The following is a 25,052-nucleotide window of genomic DNA, read 5'->3' on the forward strand; positions in this document are numbered from 1 at the left end:
TAAAGACCTCTTACAGCTGTATAACCTTTTGACCTTGAGCCTGTGTAGAATCTTTAGACCCCTTTTGACCTTTTAAGACCCTTTTGACTATTTCGGCCCTTATACCTTTTTGAGATTATAAACCCATTAGATCCTTTTGACCCTGTAGACCCCTGAGACTGTTGAGGACCTAACTACTATTAGAATGTACCATTTAGACCCCTTAGAACCCATAGTAGTTTCAACTACTTATGACCCTTTAAACCCCTATATACCCTTTAGACATTTAAAACTTCATACCCATTAGAGCACTTAGACATTTAGACCAGTTAGACTCCTTTAGACTACTTAGACATTGAAAGAGTTGGACCACTTTAGATATTTTAGATATTTTAAGACCTTTTTGTCCTTTTAATGACCATTTTCATCCATTTAAGATCCCTTCAGCACTTTATACTCCTTTACACTCTAACACCCTTTAGATATATCTCTTTGACCCTTTACACACCTTTAAGGTCTAAAATGGTTTAAGGGCCCTTTCACTGGACAAAAACGAATGGAACATTTTTCATCAATTCAGGACCTGTTCATCCTCCATAGTTTTCACTGTCTGGATACAATCGTGTTTTCAGGCCTTTCAGCCCCCACGGGTCCATAATTTTCTATTGAGTCAAACTGAAAATCAACTTCATCATCGAATGGACCCCAACTTCAACTGCTCTCCATAGGGGGACAAGCATCTATCCCACTTGGGATGATTCATTTTACATTATCACAAGGCTCATGGAGGAGCTTATACATACATCATAGGCAGAGCAAAAACATTCCCAAACATCAGTGTGTTTTCACATGAATTACAAAGACAAGAGTAGACAATGAACAATACAGAAGAGCACATGCGATTTGAACTTGGGTTCAGAGAATCTTGAGCCATATCAATTCAGATTGGAAGACAAAAGAGGCTAAACAAATTTCTACTTCATTTTTTTATTCCGATGTCATCAAGCTTCATATGTCAGACTTAAGTGACCAAACCTCACCTATGACTTTGACCTTGATGGTGCCTGTGGTTGAGCCATTCTTGTTCTCCAAAGTGATGGTGTATGTGCCAGCATCATTGTGTACTGTGTTTACGATGTTCAGCTGAGCACTGAAGAGATCACTGTCCATGGTGACCCGTTCCATAGCATGAAACTCTTTGCCATTTTTATACCAGGTGATGCTGGGCTTTGGGACTGCCACAAATGGCAGATTGATAGAGAGCTTCTCACCCTCCACAACCACCATGTCCAGGCTCTTAACATCTAAAGTCGGTGCACCTGTTGAATGAAGAACATTTCTCATTACAGTATTGCTTTATATTTCTCATGCATATTGAAGCATTTTAAAGTACAATAAAAATGTTCTTTAATGCCCTTAACTATACAGTCCACATATTTGGTACAGATTTATGCCAATAGAAATGTTGGCATCAAATGGAAACGATAAAATGTACATGCATTTATGACGAAATGAAATAACTTGTCAACAATAACAATTTCAAACAAATAATTTTGATTGGATTTCATTATAACAGCATCAGGAAACTTAAACAAATCCAGGCATTAACACTACTTACAGTCTGGATCCTTGGCGATGACATTTTCAGAAATCTCTGATGGGTCACTGGCTCCAACCTTGTTAATGGCTCGAACTTGGAAGATATATTCCTTATCAGGCACAAAGGTATCCTCGAGCTTAAATTTGGTGTCTTTTACGGGCCTTGCGTTGACACGCATCCACTTCTCTGTGCCCACTTCACACATCTCCACATGGTAGCCTGTTATGGGGCTCCCACCATCTTTTTCTGGACACTTCCAGGCAATGGACATGTGTTTCCTGCTGGCATCTGTGACGTGCAGCTCTTGTGGTGGTGATGGAGGGCCTGAAGGGAAGCACCATGGCAAAAAACAATTACATTTTATTGAAGAATTCTTTTAAACTCGCTTGTCTTAAATCAACACTGTATTTGAAAAGATCCTTATTCATTAGCATAGTCAATAACTCATAAATCATATTGGAATTTCTGACAACTTACAAAAGTTGAAGCATTAATATAGAAGTATTGTTTTCATGCATCATTGGTAATACAATATGCATAACTATTTGCAGATACAAACTACTTTATTTGGTTTTTATAAGTCACATAAAAAGCACAGTCAAATGTTACAAAAGAGAACATAAGTTTGTGAAAAGGAACTGTTGCCTTACTCAGAGGGTCCTCAACCATGAGTAGGTCTGTGGGTTCACTGGGGTGGCCACAGCCAGCTTCATTTTCTGCTCGTACTCTGAATTGAACTTCAGTGCCCTCAATTACATCTGTAACACGACAGGTGCACTCCGGTCCTGGGGTTTTTGCAGCTTTAACCCAGCGTGTCCCCAGTTTTTCCTTCTTCTCAATAACATATCTGCAAGAGATGTTACAAGTAAAGGTTGATGATGACAGCATGAACAAAAAAAAAAAGAGTGTGAAGACAATCACAGTGATAGCGACTATTTCATAACGTATGTGTTTAATAGAAAACACTAAAAATAATTAATGAGTAATAAAAGCGCATTTGCTTTGAAGTTCAATGGTAATCAATGTCTCTGATTTCAATGGGTAGGTTTTAGTGATTGGATGAGAAGCAAAGGTTTATTGGTGGTTGTATCATGACTTCTAATATTACTATTTACTTCTCTGATTTCAGGATCTAAATGCTGTCCTTTTAAAGAAACTTTGAACATTAATTTTTAAACATGAAGCATTATAAGAAAAAAAGAAAACCTTACCTTGTGATCGGTCTTCCACCATCATTCTTTGGTGGTTCCCATTTGAGATCCACATGCCTCTTAGTCACATCCGTCACAGCGAGGGCATATGGGGGCCCAGGAGCAGCTGAAACAGAATGGTTGTTTTTTGTTTTTGCTCTGCTATGTGAGTGATTTGCCATGACAAAGATGAGAAAAAAGAAAAATGGCCATTGTGAAAGAGGAAGATCTGGGAAGGTTGCCCAAGATGGGTTTATGCCCACGACAGGACATTGTAATTTAAATTTTTAATCAACATGGACCCCAATGCCATGTACGTGTAAAGAGTCCTTATGGTCCTTGATTTTCTTTGATTGCATTTATGAATAAGCCAGCTCTCTTCATTTATGATCACAAATAAATTAGGATGTCGAAAAATACAATATCCTGTCGGTGCTATACCTTATTTGGCAACCTTCCCCTAAAATACCTCTGATAACAAAGAAAGCCAGTTTGAGGGTAAGATGAACATTACATACACACCACTATGCCAGGTATAAAATTGATGGTCATAATAAACACTGGTTTTATTAAGTTAGATCCAAGGATAACATTGCATTTTTAATTTATGCTGGTTTCATCAACTAAGTGATGAATCAGAATGTTCAATGTCTGATTTTAAGAATTTGTCTAATTTCAGGTACTTACTGAAAGCATCCCTGGCAAGCACAGACTCCTCGAGCTCACAATAGTCACTCTGACCCACAGCATTCTCAGCTGCCACACGAAAAATGTATAGAGAGCCCTCAGACAATGGTGTCACAGTGTATTTGAGTTCCTTGACGGTGGTATCTACTGTTTGCCATGATCGACGCTTTACGTCACGCTTCTCCACAATGTAGTTGGTAATTGGTGAACCTCCATCTTTTTGAGGCTCTGTCCATTTAATTTCAGCTGAATTTTTGTTTGCATCCACGACTGTCAGCCATCGAGGTGGTGACGGAGGATCTGCAAAAGACAGTTCAAGCAAAAATTATGCATGAAGTCACCACAGAAAAAAAATAATGAGAAAATCTAAAACACAATCTTCTCGATTCCAGGGTAGTTAACTATTTTGAGGAAGTTAAAGGTTTGATACTCTGTTTTATATGATAGGATTCAAAGAAACTTTGAGGTTTCAGTCATTTTGACCAATTTAGAATGGAATCAAGGTAATAATACATAAGTAATACTGCAACCCTTCAAGTAGGAATTTGAAATTTTGATCAATGTGCTTGTAAGAAAAAAAATTCATGAAAAAATATTGTTGGCTTCCAACATATTAACACATTGTCATTCTGTGATCACGTTGTCATGCCAAAATTAATTGAAGTGTCTTAAAAACAGCTGTTCACCACCATCTCTTATCTTCCCCCATCCAAATCCACGATCTTTTCTACCCTTGCTAATCCACCCCAAACCCACCTCCATCAAATTCCCTGCTTTCCTTCCTGAAAGTCCCTGTTGTGTCAGGACCTTAAAAGTCCCTGTAGTGCCCATCTTGTTTACCCTGTATACCCTGCCCCACCCCTCTCCCTTCCACAGATCTCCTCATGTCTCTGTTCCCCACTGTTTTGTCCTTCCCTCTCCCACCCCTCTTGTCTCATGCCCACCTTGCTGTGTGTTGTGTGTTAGCTCTCATGCAAGTCTCGACAAGGTATACAAAAAAACCCAAAAACATACACGTGGTGAGGATTTATTTTTGTCACTGATCAATCTGAGTGATCTATTTGAGTCACATGACCAAATAAACAATATGAAGTTCAAAAATAAAGATGATCATGTACCAACATGAATATAATCGAAGATATATTCTAGCTTGAATGTGCATTGTGGAAATAAAAGTCAAACAAAGAGATTACTGAATGGTAATAGGCGTATCATTGAGGTGAATAAGTGAGAAGGTCACATACTTAAACGCTCCTTGCAAATGACGAAGTCTGTCGGTTCACTTGGCTCACTCTCTCCAACTCTGTTGACTGCACGGACACGGAAGGCATAATCTTGCATTGGGATAAGACCTTTCACCAACTGCTCAGGCAAAGGAACTCCCTCCTGGACACGGACCCATTCATCAGTCCCGCCTTTTTGCAGTTCAATAACATATGACTCAATCTTGGCACCACCATCATGCTCTGGCTTTGGCCAATGCAAGAAAACTGCATTTTTGTAGATGTCCTTGATAATCGGTTTTCCAGGAGGCCATGGGGGATCTGCATAGAATGATGATAATGACAATGACTATTTATATTGACCAAATATAACTGAAAAGACTTTGCAAAGCTTCAGCCTTCTCGCTTGATTAAAAAGAAAATGAAACATTACTCAACGCATATATTAAATGTCCTGTATATTGCAGTTAACAGATAAGTACCAATTGGATCTTTAATGAGGATTGGTGCTGTTGGAAGACTTGGCTTTCCAGGACCAGCCAAGTTCTCAGCCAAGACGCGGAACTCGTACTTCTTCTTGTAAGAAAGACCTTTAACTCTGCAATTTAAAAAAAGCAAGTTTTAAACAGGAGACATGCCAACAATCTAACAGAAAATAAAACAACCATCAACAAGCCTTTTCAGATAATTTTGCAATGGTAAAAAAATTTACAAATTTCAAGACAACAAAATATTTAGCAGCAACCAGAGAGCTTATGGAAGACCTTACCCTACTCAGTGTTGAAGCATATAATTCAAGTGAAGCAAAATAATGATTTGAAAGGTCATATAAAAAAATTCTGGAAGTTTAGTGCCATTGATGCAGTCTTATACACCACCTTATATAACATATCCACGTACTGCAAAATTAGAGATTTTTGGAACCGATAAAAAGCGATTTGTGTTCTACATTGTTCATGTATATAATTAAATTTAAATAAAATAAAGATTGTAAAGGTCATATAAAAAAAAAATGAATTAATGAAGTTAACCACTGTTGACGCAGTGGCTATTACATCACCTTACCAAACACGTTTCATTAGTTATTTGCGCCTGTTGCATGTGTGTATCATGAGGTCCTTAAAAACAGTAAGTTTCCTGTTTGGAATGATTTTCAATTTTGTTTGACTGCCAGACAGGTAGACAGAGTAAAAAAATTATCTCACTCCTCTCTGATGGGCAAGTGTGATAAGGATGAATTCAGAGCCAAATTATTTCGTTTTCCAATTCATTTTCTGATTCGTCTTCAAAATATAACATTCAACTGAAATTAAGTTGTTCCTCGATCATAAACTGATGTTTATGGATGGATGGATGGAGGGACAGACAGAAGTGAACCAAATGCTTAACGTTATAATTTCGCATATAATATGTGAATAACTGAAGGGTAATATAATAACTTAACGTATGTGGGGTAAAAACTGAAGTTATCCAGATGAAGATTCACAATTAAACTTCAGGAAACTATACAGAGCATTGTTTCATGTCTCTAAAGCTTGTAAATTATATAGGGGTTCTTTAAATGATAATCCCACGTTAAAAAATACTATACTTATAATATAACATGAGTACAAGTCATAAATTATCACGGTCTCATAACTGCAGCTGTTGTTTATTTACAGGTACTCGCATACTGACATTAAGTGCAATTATTTGAATTCTTACGTTCTTCTAAAGAATAAAAAAACGTCTTCACCTGAAGGAGGTATCCTTGCAGGATATTTTGTTGCACTTCACCCACTTATCGGTTCCCAGTTCACGTTTCTCAACCCAGTAGCCGGTGATTGGGCTTCCACCATCTTCATCAGGTTCCATCCATGTCAGTGATACGGATTCTTTTGTGACTTCCGTGGGCTCCAGTTTAGTTGGAGGTCCAGGGGGGTCTGTTTTAAGCAAAGACATATGCATCCTATTAGGTTATTTCTTCATTAATGCACGCAAACCTGTGTGCAGTTATTAGAATAATATAAATAGTGAACTCCATGATCCTGTTCCTGTCTTGTGCCTGTATTTTGGCTTATTACAAAAAGATCAAACTGCTGACCCTTAATCATTGACTATCCAAGCCTGAGTCATTTGAATTAGTTGATTTTCAAAAAAAAGAACAAACAAAATGTTGAAAAAAACCTCTTTGTGACAATTTTAATTGGGCTTTTTATAAAGAAGATTAAATTTTCAATGTAAGTACAAGTTAAAAAGGTCATGTGGAGTGGAATTTTTTTGTCATTTTTTTAGATACTTTACATTACAGGATAGACTCACCAAAGGGATATTTTGCAATGATGGGAGTATGTTCTGCTGGAGAACCAACGCCATACATATTTTCAGCTCTGACCCTGAAAATATACTCCTTGTGTGGAGTTAGATCAACTGCTTGGAATTGGGTGTTCTTCACAGTGGAGGACAGCTTGTGCCAGACCTCACTGTCCGTAGCCCTTCGTTCTATCACATAGTTTGTGACAGGTGAACCGCCATCATCACGGGGTGGATTCCAGGTCAAGAGACAAGATTCATTCTTGATATCCACTATGTCAAAGGCAGCTGGAGGGCCAGGCTTGTCTGCAAATGTTCGGAGAAAATTAATTTTACACAATTATTTTCATCAACTATTTTCATCCTACACAATAACCAACAAAATACTGTTAAACAACTGAAATAATTTTGTACAATCAATGAGACAAAATGAAAACAGAATACGGTGATATAATCATACCGAGAACAATGACTTCCACGGTTGCAGTGGCTCGGCCACTGTTGTTTGTTGCTTCAACAATGTACGTGCCCGTGTCCGAGCGTTGGGTGCTTTTGACAGTAACAGTCGATGAGCCAGGTTTTGTATCAATCGTCATATTTTCGTCTGCCACGAGTAGTTTTTCGGCCTTCGTCCATGTCACATTTGGCTCTGGTTTGCCATAGATATAGGCAGGCAGCTCGATCATGGTTCCAGCTTTAACTGTGATGCCAGCAAGGAGCTTCACATCCAAGTCAATCCTGGGGGACTCTGTTCACATTAAGAACACAAGATCAAAGTTTACACTTTACTAAAAAGTATTTTTCTAAAGCTATTTCTATATGTCTCAATCACTGCATTTGTTATATTTCCAGTACTATTTCTGACAAAATTGGGCAAATGTAGATGTTAAAAAATTGACTGGAAATGTTAACATGGATTTCAATTAAGCATTACAAAACAAAGTCAATAATTTTGATGGTGGCTTTCTACCTTTGGGATCGATTGCAAGGATTTCATCTGTTGGAATTCCAGGCTTTCCCAGACCAATCTTGTTGAGAGCACGAACACGATAAGCATACCACTCTCCTTCTTTGTTATCATTCACCATGAATCTGCACAAAGACACAAGACACTGTGAACGAGACTAGGATCATCGATACCATCTTTGAATGCATATATTTTGAATAATAACAAAACTGAAATATATAAATAAGACAAAATAACCTTTATTTTAATGCCCTTCATTTTCAATCGAGCTTGCATGGAAGAAGCACGCAAGTGAAATTATATAACTTACTTCAACTCCAAAGTTGGTTCTGGCGTACAAGCTATCCATTTGTCATCTCCACGCTTGCACCGCTCCACAATATATCCACGAATGCGTGTGCCCCCATCCCACTTGGGTGGTTCCCATGACAGGATTATACTCTTTGCTGTTGGGTCTCGCCACTTAAGTTTTTCTGGTGGGTCTGGTACAGCTACAGGAAAGTGGGGAAGAGGTAATGAGAGAACTGTATAAATGAAGTAAAGTGAACTAATATGATATTTCATTTTCAGATTTATCAAAAACCAACTTATTTTGCCAGTCTGTGAATGATCACATTGATATATATATTGAATAAAAAACATTTTTAGATGAGAAGGGCACTCGGAAGAGCGCATACCTCCACCACATAATGCCTGATCCATGAGAACATATTGGGCCTAATATATTTTTTGAAATATCGTGCTATATATCATTTTTGGGCATATCTCTCAATGGTAAAGAATCACTTAAAAATATAAATAATTCTCGTATCCAGATCTGGATATAGATCTTCACGAAAATTGAATCATTTCTTCCATGTCACAAACCCAATGTGTCCATGAAGTTTCGTCCGAATTCGTCGACCATTTTTTGAGACATCGTGCTATGTATCGTTTTTGGCCCCATCTCTCAATGGTGAAGAATCACTTAAAAACTTCGAATGATCGGATCTGGATCCAGATCTTCATCAAAATCTAATCAGTTCATCCTTGTCCCACACCCAACCTGCCCATCAAATTTCATCCGGATCCATCCACAACTTTTTGAGATATCCTGCACATAGACAGACACACAGACAGACAAACAGACAAACAGACAAGCAGAAAGACAGAGAGGGGTGAAAACATAACCTCCGTCACCTTATGTGGTGGAGGTAGCAAACCAAACCGAGCTTTTATAAAAATAACAAAATCAACAGCACTTACTGAGGGGTGCAGCCACCATGACTGGTTCATCAATGTAAGCTGGCTCTCCAGCCCCAACGATGTTGACAGCGTATGTTCTGAATAAGTATTCTTTCTTTGTGATCAAGTCCTGCACCGTATACTCCAAGTCTTTTATACCTTCAAACACCTGAAAACAAGATTAGCACCAAGATCAAAGAGTCAATAATGTATTGACTCGAATACATTATCCACGAATGGATTATCAAAATAATGTATTGAATAATGTATTGACAGGCTCCTCGAAAACCATCAATGTTGTAATCAAGGTACAACATTGCATTACAATACCAAACATACATTTTGTGTTTTCTGCTTACAGGAAGGGAAATCATTTTATTATGGAAGTGAAAGGAAGAGTTTTCCTTGTTTAATAGTACATTACACATCATCTTCATACAAGTGGGGGATTTCCATTTTTAGAAATCCAAATGTCATCACAAGTATGGAATTTAGTATTGCAAGCCCAAAAACAGTTACTAAATTGTTGGTGCTCATTGCTCTGTACCTTAATCCAGGTCTTGCGTGCAAATTCTCGCTTCTCCACTCCATAGCCAGTGACTGGCGTTCCTCCATCTTCCTCAGGACAATCCCACACCAAATGGACAGTTGTGGCTCCAATTTCTGTCACTTTTAGCTCTCTTGGTGGACTTGGACGATCTGAAACCCACATGTTTTTTGGGGGAGGGTCATTTTAACATTTCTCGAAAATTATAAACATAATAAAGGGTGGCTGTAGAACACTGTAGGAAACATTTATTTTATCAAATAAGACCTCACCATAGACAGTGACATGGATTTGACCAGAGACAACTCCCATCTGGTTCTCAAGAGTTACTGTGTAAATCCCTTGGTCATCTTTCTGACTTGGTGTGACAATAAGCTCCACATGATGGCCCGTTGTGTGCATTCGCACACGATCTCCTTCTTCCAAGTGGGAATCAGCAAGTGACCAAGACGCTTTTGGTAATGGGTAGCCAGTGATGGGTACACGGATATGCACTGGTTTTGGAATGTGGACAATCAAGCCATCTTTAAAAGCACTCAGATCGAGTGTTGGCATTACTGCAAAAACAAAACAAAAACGAAACAAGCAAATATAAATGTAGCACCAAGCAACCAAATCATGAGCTAGAATATGGTATGGCAAATGATTCTTGATGTTGAAATATGTTACAAATGTCTATAAGCCAGTAAGCATGTTGCCCTCTGTAGTTTAGCTCCTTAAAGCCTACATTTTACAGAGGTGTGTGTGTGTGTGTGTGTGTGTGTGTGTGTGTGTGTGTGTGTGTGTGTGTGTGTGTGTGTGTGTGTGTGTGTGTGTGTGTGTGTGTGTGTGTGTGTGTAAAGTAGTGTTTTAGTAGTCAGGCTATTTTTGTTATTCCAACATATTGATAAAATGCATCAATAAGCTTACTACAAAGTATATAACAAAACAATATTCATTTGAAATATAAATGAGAAAAAAAGAAAATAAAAAGAACCAAACAGGAATAACTGCCTTGGAAATCATTTCATTCCCTTAAAAATAGAACTGGAATTGGAGAAAGTCAGCATTTCCTGAAGCAATTCTGAAGACGAGAATAAATGGTTATAAAGGTTTTCAGGCGGTAAGAATAAAAGACTCACCTGGGGGATCATCAGCCATAAGAGGACCCAAGGTGTCTGCTGGATCTGAGATACCTACGGCATTCTCAGCTCGCACACGGTACAAGTACTTGGTTCCTGGCTTGAGGCCAATAACCTACAAATTTTTTGAAACAGCATTTATGTTTATACTTCTGTGATTTTTTAAATTCTTTACTTCTTCTCAAATACATAAATGTAATACATAGAATGGCAGGGTGCATTGTCGTAAGTCCGAATCTGATGTATCAAGCATGAGCCTAAATTCAACCTCGTGTTTCCAAAGGCTGGAATTTGACCTTTGATTACAAGAAAAAATTTGATAATTAAAATGTAAAGTAAAAATGCATGTTTCCATGAACATGAGAATCATTTGGGAATCACACTGAAATGCAGAGCAGTCTACAGTGGACACTCTCGTGGAAAAGGCCTTAAAAATGAAAACTCACAAAAAAAAATTGTGGAACACTTTAATGAGTAACTGTTGCATCGGTGGTCACTTACTTATGATGTCTGCATGGTGGTATGAATGGGGGGAGGGGATGAGAGGATTTAAATATTGCACTGTCTTTGCATCTATAATAATAAATGTCAGTGTGTGTCTGTCAGTCAGTCAGTCAGTCAGTCAGTCAGTCAGTCAGTCAGTCAGTCAGTCAGTCAGTGTGTGTCCTCCAGAACACCAAAACTATGAAACCTAGTGGCCCCAAACTTTGCATGTATACAAAGGGAACTCCAAGGTAGTGCAAGAATGGAAACTGGGTGTTTGGGTAAATTTAAACACCCATTTTGAAGATAATTGTTTTGAAAAAAAAAAAGAAAAAAAAAGCTTTACGAAGATGTTGGCACACGATATTGGTCAGGACTCTATTAGCTCACTGGGATATTAAGCCACCATTTTGTTCGGCCTGCTCAACAATGCCTTGACTTGGAAAAGGCTGCAATGGTTTCGAAACAATAAAGCGCTCAATTTTTTTTCACTTTCCTCATTCATTGTATCATCGAATGCCTGATCTTCATACCTACAAGTAGCTGTATAGATCGCTTTTTTAGGTGCTATCGTTTTCATATTAGGAGCTTGGAACGATTTCATGCATGAAATGATGTCATTTTCCACTGTGGGCTGTGACGGACATAAGAGCATGCAATTGAAGTGTGATTTCGGATTTGAGGATCGGATCCTCTGCACGAAATAAATGTCAAAAAATCTGGAGTGAAATCTGAAAATTTCAAGACATTAGCGATGTTTTTGTTTTTTTCCGGGTGTGTCCCATTACCAATGACCATGCAATCGCATTCCAAGCCAGCTGTTCCTAAAATCAACCATTTCCTTGGAGTGCTTGCTTGAGTGCTTAAGCCACTTGGCGAGCAAAAGTACTTTTATTTATTCAATAAATATTCACATCTATAATTTTGAGTGCATCTTCCGTGTCATTCTGAAAGGTTTCTGCTTTGGTAGAATAATAAGTTTCCATTGAAACCGCGCTGCATGAAGAAACCATTAGCGCTTCTTCTTTTTCAAAATCGGAAAGAGACTTTTTAATTAAATCGATTGTTATCTTTCAAACGGAACCATTTTTATTATGCTACAACAGTAGAAACCCTTTAAAATAAAGCGAGAAACTCGGCTCCTTTAATAACACAGAAAACTCAGCTACTGACGAATTGGCGAAACATCAAACAGAAACGATCATTTTATTATCCCGTGCGTTTCTTGGCGAAATACACCACCCAGGGGCACCTCCCCGGAAAAGGGGTGAAGACCCATCACCTTCAAATAGTCACGGGGAAGATGCTCGGAGCGAACATAAAGTTTTTATAACATGGTATGGTATTGTACAATACATGCATGCTGCTTTCTTCTTCTTAGGAATAGCTTTCTTCTACTTCTTCTACTTCTACTTCTTCTTTGGAAAGTGGCGAACAGAACAAATGGAAAATAATGAATTTTTTCTCTCCATGTAAATTGATTATCGGGTTTGCAACTATTTCAAGCAAGTAAATCGATGATTACCTTTCCAACAGTGCCATTTTTAGCTCGCCTGTTCGAAGAACAGAGAGCTATAGCGATACCCAGGGCGTGAGCATCAGCGTCAGTGTGAGCGTGAAAATGTTAAATTTTTCGGTGCAAGTTATTTCCTTTCTAATGTTTTTATCTACCACACTATTTTTTACTGATTACAATATACAAATACATATATTGCTTGAAAATTATTTGGATCAGACTTCACTGCAATGCTTTATAAAAAATATTATTAGACTAGTCTTTTAAAAAACGATAAATGTATAAACAGGCAAGCATTGGGTGGCTTTGACACCAACTCTCTGGTTATTATTGCAAGATAGCAGGATTTTTTTTACAATAAAGAATGACAGAAGTAGTCGACTCATTTTTAGCTCGCCTGTTCGAAGAACAGAGAGCTATAGCGATACCCCGGGCGTGAGCGTCAGTGTCAGCGTGAGCGTGAAAATGTTAAATTTTTCAGTGCAAGTTATTTCCTTTTTAATGTTTTTATCTACCACACTATTTTTTACTGATTACAATATACAAATACATATATTGCTTTAAAATTATTTGGATCAGACTTCACTGCAATGCTTTATAAAAAATATTATTAGATTAGTCTTTTAAAAACGATAAATGTATGAACAGGTGAGCATTGGGTGGCTTTGACACCAACTCTCTGGTATATATACAGAGTGGGGCATTTATATCTGACTGTTTATTATCCTTATAACTTTTTTGTTTCTAAAGTGTCAACCAAATAAAATAAAATTTCTACAAAACATAGGCACATACTTCAACTTTTTAAAATCAATTTTGATGCTTTATTTCTTAAAAATTACATCAGACATATGGGCCACTTTCTAATTCATGCATTCACGACAGCGGATCATCATATTCTTCATGACCGCAAGCAATGTCTCTTGATCAATAGAGCGGATGGTTCCAGTGATGTTTGCCTTCAATTCATCGATCGATGTTGGATGTTCCTTTTAAACTTTGCCCTTCAGAAATCCCCATAGGAAGAAATCTGGTGAAATAAAATCTGCCAAATCAAAGTGTGCCTCATCTGTCATGATGACCTTGTTTGTGAAATTGGCATGCTCATTGCATTTAAAGAAAAAAAAAATGCTCATTGCATTTAAAGTGCTCCATCATTAAAAACTTTCAAGTTTTATCTGTAAAACAAAAATTAGTTATGCCAAGACTGCTTCCAGCGAGAAAGATTGCAAATGTGTCAGTTGCCCCACCCTGTAGATGAACACACGAACCACCATCTCTCACGGGGAAGTGGTGGGTTGGAGGAGGGATGGAGGGGAAGCGGTGGGAGTCTGGAGGGGGGGTGGTAGTGGGAGGAGGAAGGGGTGGGGTGGAAGGAGGGGGGGTGGTAGTGGGAGGAGGAAGGGGTGGGGTGGAAGGAGGGAGTGGAAGGGGTGGGGTTGGAATCCAGAGGGGGTGGAATAGTAGTTGGATGGAGGGGAAGGGATGGGGTAGGAATCCGGAGGGAAGGGGGGTGGGGTGGGAGGAGTGACCCTGGGTACCTTTGCTCGTGTGTAATAAATATTTGACACCAAATAATTGCTTTTATATCGCAATGGGAGTGCAGAGAATATAAAGTCAATGGAATGCCAAAAAGTGTGTGGAAAACAAAAGAAAACCAGAGTGGTGTCAAAGCCACCCAATGCTTGCCTGTTTATACATTTATCGTTTTTCGTTTTTAAAAGACTAGTCTAATAATATTTTTTTATAAAGCATTGCAGTGGTCTGATCCAAATAATTTTCAAGCAATATATGTATTTGTATATTGTAATCAGTAAAAAATAGTGTGGTAGATAAAAACATTAGAAAGGAAATAACTTGCACCAAAAACTTTAACATTTTCACGCTCACGCTGATGCTGACGCTCATGCTCATGCCGGGGGTGTCGCTATAGCTCTCTGCTCTTTGAACAGGCGAGCTAACAAAAACGATTAAAGTTGTGGGAATGTTTGATTTAACTATTTGGTGCTAATAAGTAAATCCAGTGTTAAATCGAGGTAATTACATGAAAGTAATCTTTCAAGATCAGTATAGTACACCTTTCGTTTTAATGGACGTTTTCCACACAATGTATGAGGCCAAGATGCTTTTGCTCAGTGTGAGTTGAATGGGCTTTGAAATAAGAATGTGAACATTCAGTCTTTTCAGAATGTATATGACATTGGATTAGCTCTTTCTAAGGCTAGCTATTTTGATCTGATGAAGAGCTAATGCTCACAACGTTCATCACACCTACTTTCCTATCATGGTAAACATAATCTTCTCAATATATAGTTGATGAAATCCGTTGTCTACAAATAAATATGATCTTTTAGACACTTCATTTATACGTCTAATCATGCAGTTGATACATTTAATTCTCAGATTCGCATTTGTGCATTTTGCTTTTGACTTGTGGAAATGTAGCGGTACTGTTAAAAGTCAAGTTTAATTATGAAGCAAAATTCTCAAAACAAAAGATTACAAAGTTAACACAACATGACAAAATCAACAGCTACAATAAAATATTGAGAAGTACCTTGAACTCAGTGTTTGGCAGCAGCTTTCCATTGCAACGAGTCCAGTCATCTTTGCCCTCTTCACATCGCTCAACAATGTATCCCAACACAGGGGTTCCCCCATCATAACGTGGGGGTTCCCAGCTCAGACATACATCCGATTTGGTCTGATCTTTGTGGCGCAGTTTAATGGGAGGACCTGGTTTGACTGAATGAAACAAAAACAATTATGTTGTAGATTTTGTTTTGTGAGAAAGTAATTATAATATAGGTTATAAACTGCTTCCAAAAACTGTTAAAAAAAAAACATACTAAGCTTAACACCTCTGTGCACAACCCAACACGAATGACCGCACTGTGGTCACAACCTGTGACAAAATCGGGTGATGGGAAACGGGCCAATTGGGAAACGCGCATTTAAAGCGCTCTGAAAAGATGAAGAGCACAAGTGAGAAACACATATATTGCGGTATTAAAAGATTAACCCGACACCAACTTCAGTCATGGTTATATCAGAACGAGCTGATTTGTCACATGGTCACAGATCGTTTAACCCCAAAATGGGGCCTTTCAAAACTTATGGAATGATACTTTTTTTCGGATGGTGCATACCATGTGTGTTGACAAGCTTGATTAAACCTTACTAATAATTTTTATTCGACATTGATTAGATTTTTTGGGGGTCCCTCATCATGAGTAACACTTGACCCAACCAAAGCCAATGGAAATCTGATGCAACAAACCCAGGCAGTGTATAATTGGCAGAGGCCTACAGGCCTGATGTCTTAGGCCAATGCTATTTTTTTAGGGAGGCACCATGCTGGTTGATGGACTTGATTAAACATTACTAATAATTTTTATTTGCCATATAATTAGATTTTTGGGGTCCCTTATCATGAGTAACACTCCACCCAAACAAAGCCAATAGAAACCTGACGCAACAAACCCGAGCAGTGTATAATCAGCAGAGGCCAACAGGCCTGATGTCTTAGGCTACCAGAAAACCAAGATGGTGGCCATATTATTTTGTCTGGGTGCCATGGTGGGTGGAGTCAAGTGACAAATTTGGGTGGGGTCCGGCAGCTGTCCATCCAATGGATGTACATTTCAAAAATCGACCCCCATACGAATCACAACAACCATGCGGAGCTCTTGTAGACCTGTGACATGTAGCAGGTAAAGAGGACATTCAACGTTCAAGTTTCTTTCACTTGTTTATTTTTACATGAACCGAGTAAATCAAATATAGAACAAGAGTACACCCATCCATATGGGAGTGACAGGAAGGGTCGTGTTATTATTCTCTCTAGGCTATATAGATTACAATAGATCTATGTTCGGGCATCAAACACGTCAGGGGTGTGATCAGTTACCAGGTTTCTTATAGAGGGCTTGCCAAGTGGCTTAAGCACTCAAGTAAGCATTCCATTCAAAACCGTTGATAAGGAACAGCTGGCTTGGCAAGCGATACAGCTAACTGCTTGGTAACTGAACAAACCCCAGCTTTCCTCCCTTTCAGTTTTGCGTTAAACAGTTGCAGTGACTATTTAAAAAGGTAATCATCTGTGTTTGTGGTTTATAATATTTTTTACTTCTGGTTGGGGTGCTCCATGAAACTCCATGAAACACCACGATATGGTGTTTGTCCAAGGAGGAAAAACCCTTTGAGAAGGAGGGATTTTATTCGTATTAATATTGCTTTTTAATGACATCAATATTATGCTATTATTTGTGTTGTTATTATTTTTATTAGAAGTGGCCTTGGAAAAACGCCACGATTAGCTATCTTAACACGAATATACACCTTTACATAGATTTTACCAAAGGTGGAAAACCACCCTGGGGAGGGGGACAAATAAATTTGTTACAACCTCCATTGTTATACCCTTAGTCCTCCTGTCAAGTTTGGTTGAGATTGGATAAGTAACGACCGAATGTATAGCGGTCAGAAACACACATAGACATATAGACACCAAATTTCATATTTAAGTACGATTGCTGTTTCTAAAATCCATGTTGAATTAGGACTTACAAATAGGATCCATGATTTTGATGGGATTTGTGGTCTTGGATGGTTTTCCTACTCCTGCAGCATTTTTGGCACGTACACGGAAAAGATACTCCTTGTTTTCCACAACATCGGTGACTGGTGCACATAAATCATCAGGACCTAATGTGCAGGCAATGTCCCAATTAGTGGACATGCGATCACGGAACTCGACCACATAGCCCGTTATGGGTGAGCCACCATCGTACTCTGGAGGCTGCCAGGTGAGCTGCAACCCATACTTATTGACCTCAGCAGGCTGGAGGTTTAGTGGGGGATCTGGTACAGCTGTATAAAACAAAAATAATCAACAATTAGAGCAACGGGACAAATAAGTTACACATACCTTTATGAGCAGAAATTGGTTTTGGTTTGATAAACTTTTTTAAAGAACACAGTTGTCACAGAGTTAAATCTGCCATAAAACAGAGTAACTGCAAGCACAATTAAAGTATAAACAAGTGTATTTTTATTTCAACAGCAAGCAATGCAATGGGCCGTTCATATGGGATTATTCTTTTGTTTGGCCTTATCATCAATTTCATAACTGACAAAATATCTCAGAGGTTATTTTCTTTTGAGTTTTCTCGTACGAGTTCAATCCCCGACAGAAAAAAAAAAAAACATGATATGATTACATTTGTTGACCTGATGTTTTGCAGGCAGTGGAGTTCAATCTAAGAGTATATTGGCCTTTCTGAAAGGACCTGAAGTAAGCTGTTCTCACTTGTGGATGTAAAAAAAAAATCCCATGTGTCACATGAAAATAGTAGACCATTCATTGTGTTATTACCTTGGCCAAATTCCTGTTGTGATCTATGGAGTAAGTGCATCAGTGAAATGGACGAACCAAGGAAATGGTGTGACCAATAAAGACTCTGGACACAGCTGAATAGATCCTGGGTAAAATTTTAGTATTTAATCACCTCCTATATTTATTTTCTACCTCTCTTTCAAAATGCAGCAATTACCTCAAAACCCAAGACTGTTAAGGGGACTTTCTAAAAAAAAAATAAAAAACCCAGTATTATTCTGCATTTTGCTTTATAAGAGTAGATATAGATATGATTGACAATCTCAGTGTTGATTTTATAATAGATATAGTGTGAGAGTTTCATTTAAGTTCATTATCCCAGTTATTCATTCTACATAATGATTTAACATGTGACCTGAAAATTCACGGGTGACTTTTCAAACTGAAGTCAAAAATTTTTCACTCACTGAATTTGTTCTTTGCCTCCACCGGCTCATCTGTCTCAGTTGCTTCTCCAACGCCAACACGGTTGCGTGCTCTGACACGGAAAAAGTACTCGACACCGTGGTGTAATCCAACAGCTGTACTCTCACAAGTGTCACAGCGCTCAGTAACTGTTACCCATGCCTTTCGCTGAGCATCGCGCCGCTCCACAATGTAGGCAGTAATCCGGGTACCACCGTCACTTTCAGGCTCTTCCCAGGCGATGGAGATTTCGCCATCACAAGTGTCCACAACATGAAGATTTTGAACCTTTCCTGGCACATCTGCAAACAAGACCAATCGAAGAACAAGGAATATATGGAGAACTAAAGCAAATTACATTTTCCCAGTAATTAAGTCATTTCAAAGTTGTATAAAGGAGCAACATGTTAATTTTATCATAACATATATTTTGGAGTAAAAGCAGTGTAGATGTGCAAGAACTTACCATAAACTTCCAGACTGACCAAGGCCTCACAAGTCCCATGTTTGTTCTGTAATCTGACTTTGTAATGACCACGGTCATTGCGTACTGGGGATTTCAAAATGTAGCTGCTGCTCTCATCAGTTGTCTTCACATTATGTGCATCCAACAGTGCATATTCATTGGCAACTTCTCGACGCCATTCTGACTCAGCATGTGGGAATGCATTATAGGGAATGACCATGCTGAATGATGGCCCAGCATCAATCTCAAAGCTAAGGTCATCAGTGGTGATTTTTGGTTTTGCTGGAAAAGTAATGGTGACTCTGTCATTGCTCATGTTATGTGGTATGGCACAGTATATCAGTCCATCATTTATCAACTATAGTTGTAATAACAATGTACCTTATGCAATTCTGAAAAAAAATGAAGTATATTGGTGCATGATATAAAATTTATTTTGTTACATCAGAGGTCGACAATACTGACAGTATGACTAGTTCATGCCAAATAATTTATTTAAGCATTTGAAAGCGATTCTTATTAGGAGTATGAAGGTGAATGAAAGATTGAGAGAAAAAGGCAGGAGTAAAACCACTTATTTTTACATAAACAACATCATAATTTTAATTATCCAACATTACAATAGTTCACACCTGCTAGCTCAAGTTGAGCAGTTGCTTTTTTGTCTTTAGCCATAACTTTGAATTCTCCCTGGTCTCGTTCCCTGATATCAGAGATGTAAAGGAAATGCACCTTGCCCTCAGTCATCATCACAAACTTTTCTCCTTCAATCACTGTCATATTGTTCCGAAACCATTTGACTGGGACCTTGTCTTTGTTCAGCTCTACCTCAAACATCACATTTGTGCCAGGTGCTTCATACACATCCTTTGGAGGTCGGATAATTTCGACGGGGATTTCTGCAACAGGTGGAAAGAAAACTGTTGAGTGGAAGAATCTTTCAGATAGTTAAGAATTCAAGTGAAAAAAGAAAAGCCTTCCATAAATATTGATTAATGTGAATGCTGATAATCAATTCCAACCTAGTTGTACATTCACATTCAATTATTCCATCGAAGCTTGGGGTTACGCAGGAGTAGCTAAATGATTGCGGGTTTATTAAGTATACATCAGAATAGGTGTTGTTCAATAATAATTTCGTTGATGAAGGAATAGCATTAAATAAACTTTATACTGTAATTGCAACATGTTGTGATTGTGCCAATCATACTTTGCATGAAAATATTTACAAACACACCATCAACAAAAAGTCGTGCTTTGGATCGCTTGTTATCAAATCCACAAGCGTATTCACTCTCATCATCAAGTCTGCAACTCTTCACAATCAGCTTATGCACCTTCCCTTCCTTCTCAAACAGGAATCTGATGGAAAAAAAAGCAATGTAAGGTTATTGCCTTTCTTTTAACTAATGCCATTATTCACACAAAAAGGACAACTTATTTATTCCTCAAAAGAGATGATGGAAAACTCATGAGTAAAACAAACCAATGACAAATCAAAGTTAAAGATTGGAAAATATTTCAATCAGAGTTCAATCAAATATTTCAATTTCAATCAGCCAGAGTGAACACAGCAACAAAAAGAAATATAAGAAATTGATCTGAAGACAACAATTCAACCTTTGACCATGGCATTAGCCATGAACATGGTACCGTACCCGAATATATATATATATATATATATATATATATATATATATATATATATATATATATATATATATACATACATATATATATATATATATATATATATATATATATATATATATATATATATATATATATATATATATATATATATATATATATATATATATATATATATATATATATATATATATATATATATATATATATATATATATATACATATATATATATATATATATACACATACACACACACACACACACACACACACACACACACACACACATACATACACACATACATACATACACACATACATACATACATACACACACATAGGAAAAGCATGGTGAAGCTTCACTATGGTGAAAGCAGGGTGAAGCCATGGTGGGTGAAGCCTCGTGACTGTCTATTAATTACATAGTTTGAACGTGAGTTTTACCATGACTATGTCTCTTGATTAGGTATTATTGGAACGTGACTGTAGAACCTTTAGGCCCCTTTAGACCCATTAATCATTTGGAATATTTACATCTCTTAAGACCTATTTATACACCTGACACCCCTTAGACATTTAGACGCCTAAGACTCCATAAATCCTTTAGACCCCTGAAGATGACTTAGACCCTTTCGACCTTTACACCCTTTACACTCCTTGGATCCTTTTGACCCCTTAGACCCTGCAGATGGTCTAGACCCATTAGACCCTCTAGATCCCTTTACACTCACACCACACAAAGATCTATAGAGACTTCTTGCAATAACCAGACAACACTTTTTTCAGCAAGTAATATGCAAATTTCACCCACCCAGAAGGTATTCTGCTCGTCAATAATAAAACAAAGCAAACTCTATTGAAGTTATGAATATCAATTTAATTTTACACTTACTTTGTGTTTTCCCTTATCTCACGACCATTCTTGTACCACTTCACACGAGTTTTGTCCTTGGTCAATTCGCAGTTGAAAATGGCATCTTCAAATTCTGTCACAGTCTGGTCCATGATGAACCCTTCAAAATCGGTTGGTGCCTCTGCAGAGGCAAACAACAAGCAATGGTATCGAATCATCAATAAAATTATGTGGTATTTAATGACACATAAATAATATTCTGTGGAGTCCACATCAATAAGAAGAGTATATCTAAGTGTGTAGTATCTTACATTTGGCACAATTATCATTGTTATTATTGGTAAAATATTAATATTGTTTTAAGCTGAACATTTCATAGCAAGGAAGTATGAGTTATGTGGCTACAAATGACCTATAGAAATGAGTGTAAATGTATCAGCAAAAGAAAGAATCTGCACAACTTGTTTGAAAAGATTTCTTTCCTCATAACAGAAGCGTTGAAGGAATATTTTTTTGCATGTGAAGTTTTGTTACACATACCTCATACATATAGGCAAAATTGACATTGTGCATGGAAAACTTGGCATTAAAATCAGATAGTCAGCATACCTGTGACAATGAGCTCGGCAACAGACTTGTCGTTGCCAGCGATAACAGTATATTCGCCTTCATCTTCCAGATGGCAATCTCTGATTACCAGGATGTGGCGATTTTTGTCAATTTTGTAGGTCATCCGCTTGTCAAAGGGAATTTCTTGCCCATCTTTTAACCACTTGAGTGTGACATTCTCTTTGTTCACCTTGCAAGAAAAGGTCACCATTTTCTTCTCCATTGTCTCAAGGTCATCAAGTGGTTGGATAATCTTCAATTCCTCTTCTGCAAAGTAATATCAAGGCATTGAAGAAGTTTGCTTTATGAACCCATTATTTCCAAAAGTTTTACAGCCTCCCCCCCCCCCCTTTTCAAAAAAAAAGTTGTACAGGTTGCAATGTCACTTATACCCAATGCAATATTCAAAATACACTTTATTCCACCAAAACCACTGAATATTCAAACACTTTTACAACACCAACAAAACATAACCAATGCTACAACTCCTACTCTAAAATATGAGCAATGAACATTGATCCACCAGATTATCTAAGTGAACATACCATCAACAATAAGGTTGGCCTCGCTTTTGTCATAGTCTCCTCTGACATCACTCACGATGACTGAAAAGGCTCCCTTATCATCCATCTGTGTGTCCCGGATGCGCAATGTGAACACCAGGTCTCGCTGTAGGATAATATACTTTGGTCCATCAAAGATGATTTCACCTTCCCTGTGCCATTTAGCCTTAGCTCCCTCATTATTCACTTCACAGTTGAACACGGCCTCCTTGCCCTCAGTCACATACTGATCCTTGAGTGGAATTATAATCCGCAACTTCTCTGCAGACACAAAATCCAAAAACACATTATCAGCCTGAGTCATAAAATTAGTACATCACATTTTCTCTGATGTTCAAACAATGATACTGCTAAGCAAGTGATAGCTAACATACCAAGTACTGTGAGGTTTGCAGTTGCTCTTGATGTGCCAACCATGACAGAGTAGATTCCTTCATCTTGAAGAACACTTGAATTAATTTGCAAGTATCGTTTCTTGCCGTCTGAAATCATGCTGTATTTTTCACCTTCTTGAAGTTCAATGTCTCCTCTATACCATTTCACACCACAGGTCTCCTTAGACACTGAACAAACAAATTCTGCTCCATCACCCTCAACCACTTGCACATCTTGTGGCCTGCTGATAAAATCTGCAGCCTTTTCTGTAAAATATGACAAGTGTACAGTGAGAGAGACAAAATATGACATCTCAACAATGTCAATACTCTCCTTTCTGAAATAAAAAATTGTGTGTGCTTGTGATATTGATATATATATATATATATATATATATATATATATATATATATATATATATATATATATATATATATATATGTATATATATATATGTACACCTGCAAAAGTATTCACCCCTTAACAATAATGCCACATTTAGACATTTACATGGATTAGGAATTATGCAGAAACAATTTTTCAAAGTGAACTTTTTAATTCAAATCGGAAAAGATCAAAATAAACACCGTTATAGTTGAAGGAGGTTACATGTCAGAAATACCTGCAAAAACATGTGCAAATCTAAGTTCACTGGTTGCAAAAGTATTCAACTCCTTCGGTCAGTACTTAGTGGAACCACCTTTTGCAGTAATGACTGCTATGAGTCTTTGTGGGGTAGGTTTCCACCAGCTTTGCGCAGTGAGATGGTGAAATCTTTGCCGATTCTTCACGTGAAAAAGCACTCTAGTTTTGCCAAGTTTGATGGGGATCGTCGATGGACTGCAATATACAAGTCTTACCAGAAATATTCAAATTGGCTTTAAGACAGGATTTTGACTGGGCCACTCAAGAACATTTATTTTATTATTATTCAGCCATTCCAGTGTGGCTTTAGTCTTGTGCTTCAGATCATTGTCCTGCTGAAATGTGAATCTCCTACAAAGTTTCAGATTAACGGATGATTCAAGCAGGCTTTCATCAAGGATTCTTCTGTACTTTTCACCATCAATTGTATCCTGACAAGCTTGCTCATCCCTGCTGATGAAAAGCAGCCTCATAACAATATTCTGTCACCACCATGCTTGACAGTAGGGATGGTGTTGACTTGATGATGTGTAGTGTTTGGCTTCATCCATATGTATTGCTTTGAATTTAGATCAAAAAGTTAAATTCTTGTCTCGTCTGACCACAAAACGTTTCTCCATATGTCTGCAGTGTCATTAAAATGCTTTGTTGCAATCTCCGTATGAGCTTTCAGATGCGACCTTTTCAGGAATAGCTTCAATATTGCCACCTGTTAAGAGAGGTCAGCGTTGTAAAGGGAATGGGATATTGTTGATTGATGAACTCTGACTCCCATTTCGGACAAAGAGCCTTGCAGATCTTTCACTGTCATTGTTGGATTTACAGTGACATCCCGAACCAGTTTCCTGATTGCCCGGCTGCTGAGTTTGGATGGGTGACCTGATCTGGGTGGAGTATGGGTGGTATGATGCGTCTTCCACTTTTTAATGATGGATTTCATCGTACTCAAAGGAATAATGTGTGACTGCGAAATCTTCTTATAATCCTCTCCTGAACAGTGCTTTTCCACCACTTTATGTCTGGCTTATTTGGAAAGCTCGTTGGTCTTCATGTTTGCCTTGTTGGTTGACCAAATGAGTTGCACCTTAAAACACTTTAGATAAGTGCGGGAGCTTCATTGTAAACTTAATCTACTGATTAAATAAAGGTGAAACCTATTCTGTATATTAATGATAAGAAATTTAAACACATCACTTGCATTCATTACTCCAGAAAAATTATTGGTAGTGAGATACAAATCATCAATCAAAAGTGACCT

The 25,052-nt window shown here is 37.8% G+C and overlaps 1 protein-coding gene across 1 annotated transcript in view; it reads right to left on the minus strand.

Annotated features, from left to right (window-relative positions):
* Positions 1-25,052, minus strand: part of TTN (titin) — a 405,491-nt gene that overhangs the window by 105,820 nt on the left and 274,619 nt on the right. The window contains exons 178-203 of the mRNA XM_085850585.1: positions 23,149-23,415; positions 22,757-23,035; positions 22,212-22,478; positions 21,642-21,783; positions 20,336-20,460; positions 19,731-19,997; positions 19,099-19,380; positions 18,635-18,934; positions 17,399-17,701; positions 15,387-15,574; positions 10,831-10,945; positions 9,982-10,266; positions 9,710-9,861; positions 9,184-9,331; positions 8,249-8,429; positions 7,942-8,063; positions 7,432-7,719; positions 6,981-7,277; positions 6,415-6,601; positions 5,162-5,277; positions 4,701-5,000; positions 3,457-3,756; positions 2,791-2,896; positions 2,230-2,426; positions 1,598-1,903; positions 1,020-1,298 (exon numbers count right to left, since the gene is read on the minus strand). Coding sequence (XP_085706711.1) covers positions 1,020-1,298; positions 1,598-1,903; positions 2,230-2,426; positions 2,791-2,896; positions 3,457-3,756; positions 4,701-5,000; positions 5,162-5,277; positions 6,415-6,601; positions 6,981-7,277; positions 7,432-7,719; positions 7,942-8,063; positions 8,249-8,429; positions 9,184-9,331; positions 9,710-9,861; positions 9,982-10,266; positions 10,831-10,945; positions 15,387-15,574; positions 17,399-17,701; positions 18,635-18,934; positions 19,099-19,380; positions 19,731-19,997; positions 20,336-20,460; positions 21,642-21,783; positions 22,212-22,478; positions 22,757-23,035; positions 23,149-23,415 — 5,799 coding nt within the window. The remainder of the gene's footprint in view (positions 1-1,019; positions 1,299-1,597; positions 1,904-2,229; positions 2,427-2,790; positions 2,897-3,456; positions 3,757-4,700; positions 5,001-5,161; positions 5,278-6,414; positions 6,602-6,980; positions 7,278-7,431; positions 7,720-7,941; positions 8,064-8,248; positions 8,430-9,183; positions 9,332-9,709; positions 9,862-9,981; positions 10,267-10,830; positions 10,946-15,386; positions 15,575-17,398; positions 17,702-18,634; positions 18,935-19,098; positions 19,381-19,730; positions 19,998-20,335; positions 20,461-21,641; positions 21,784-22,211; positions 22,479-22,756; positions 23,036-23,148; positions 23,416-25,052) is intronic.

This window comes from Eptatretus burgeri, chromosome 2 (genome assembly GCF_056783735.1).
Source record: "Eptatretus burgeri isolate ZD-2024b chromosome 2, Ebu_testis_v1, whole genome shotgun sequence".
Taxonomy (NCBI): domain Eukaryota; kingdom Metazoa; phylum Chordata; class Myxini; order Myxiniformes; family Myxinidae; genus Eptatretus; species Eptatretus burgeri.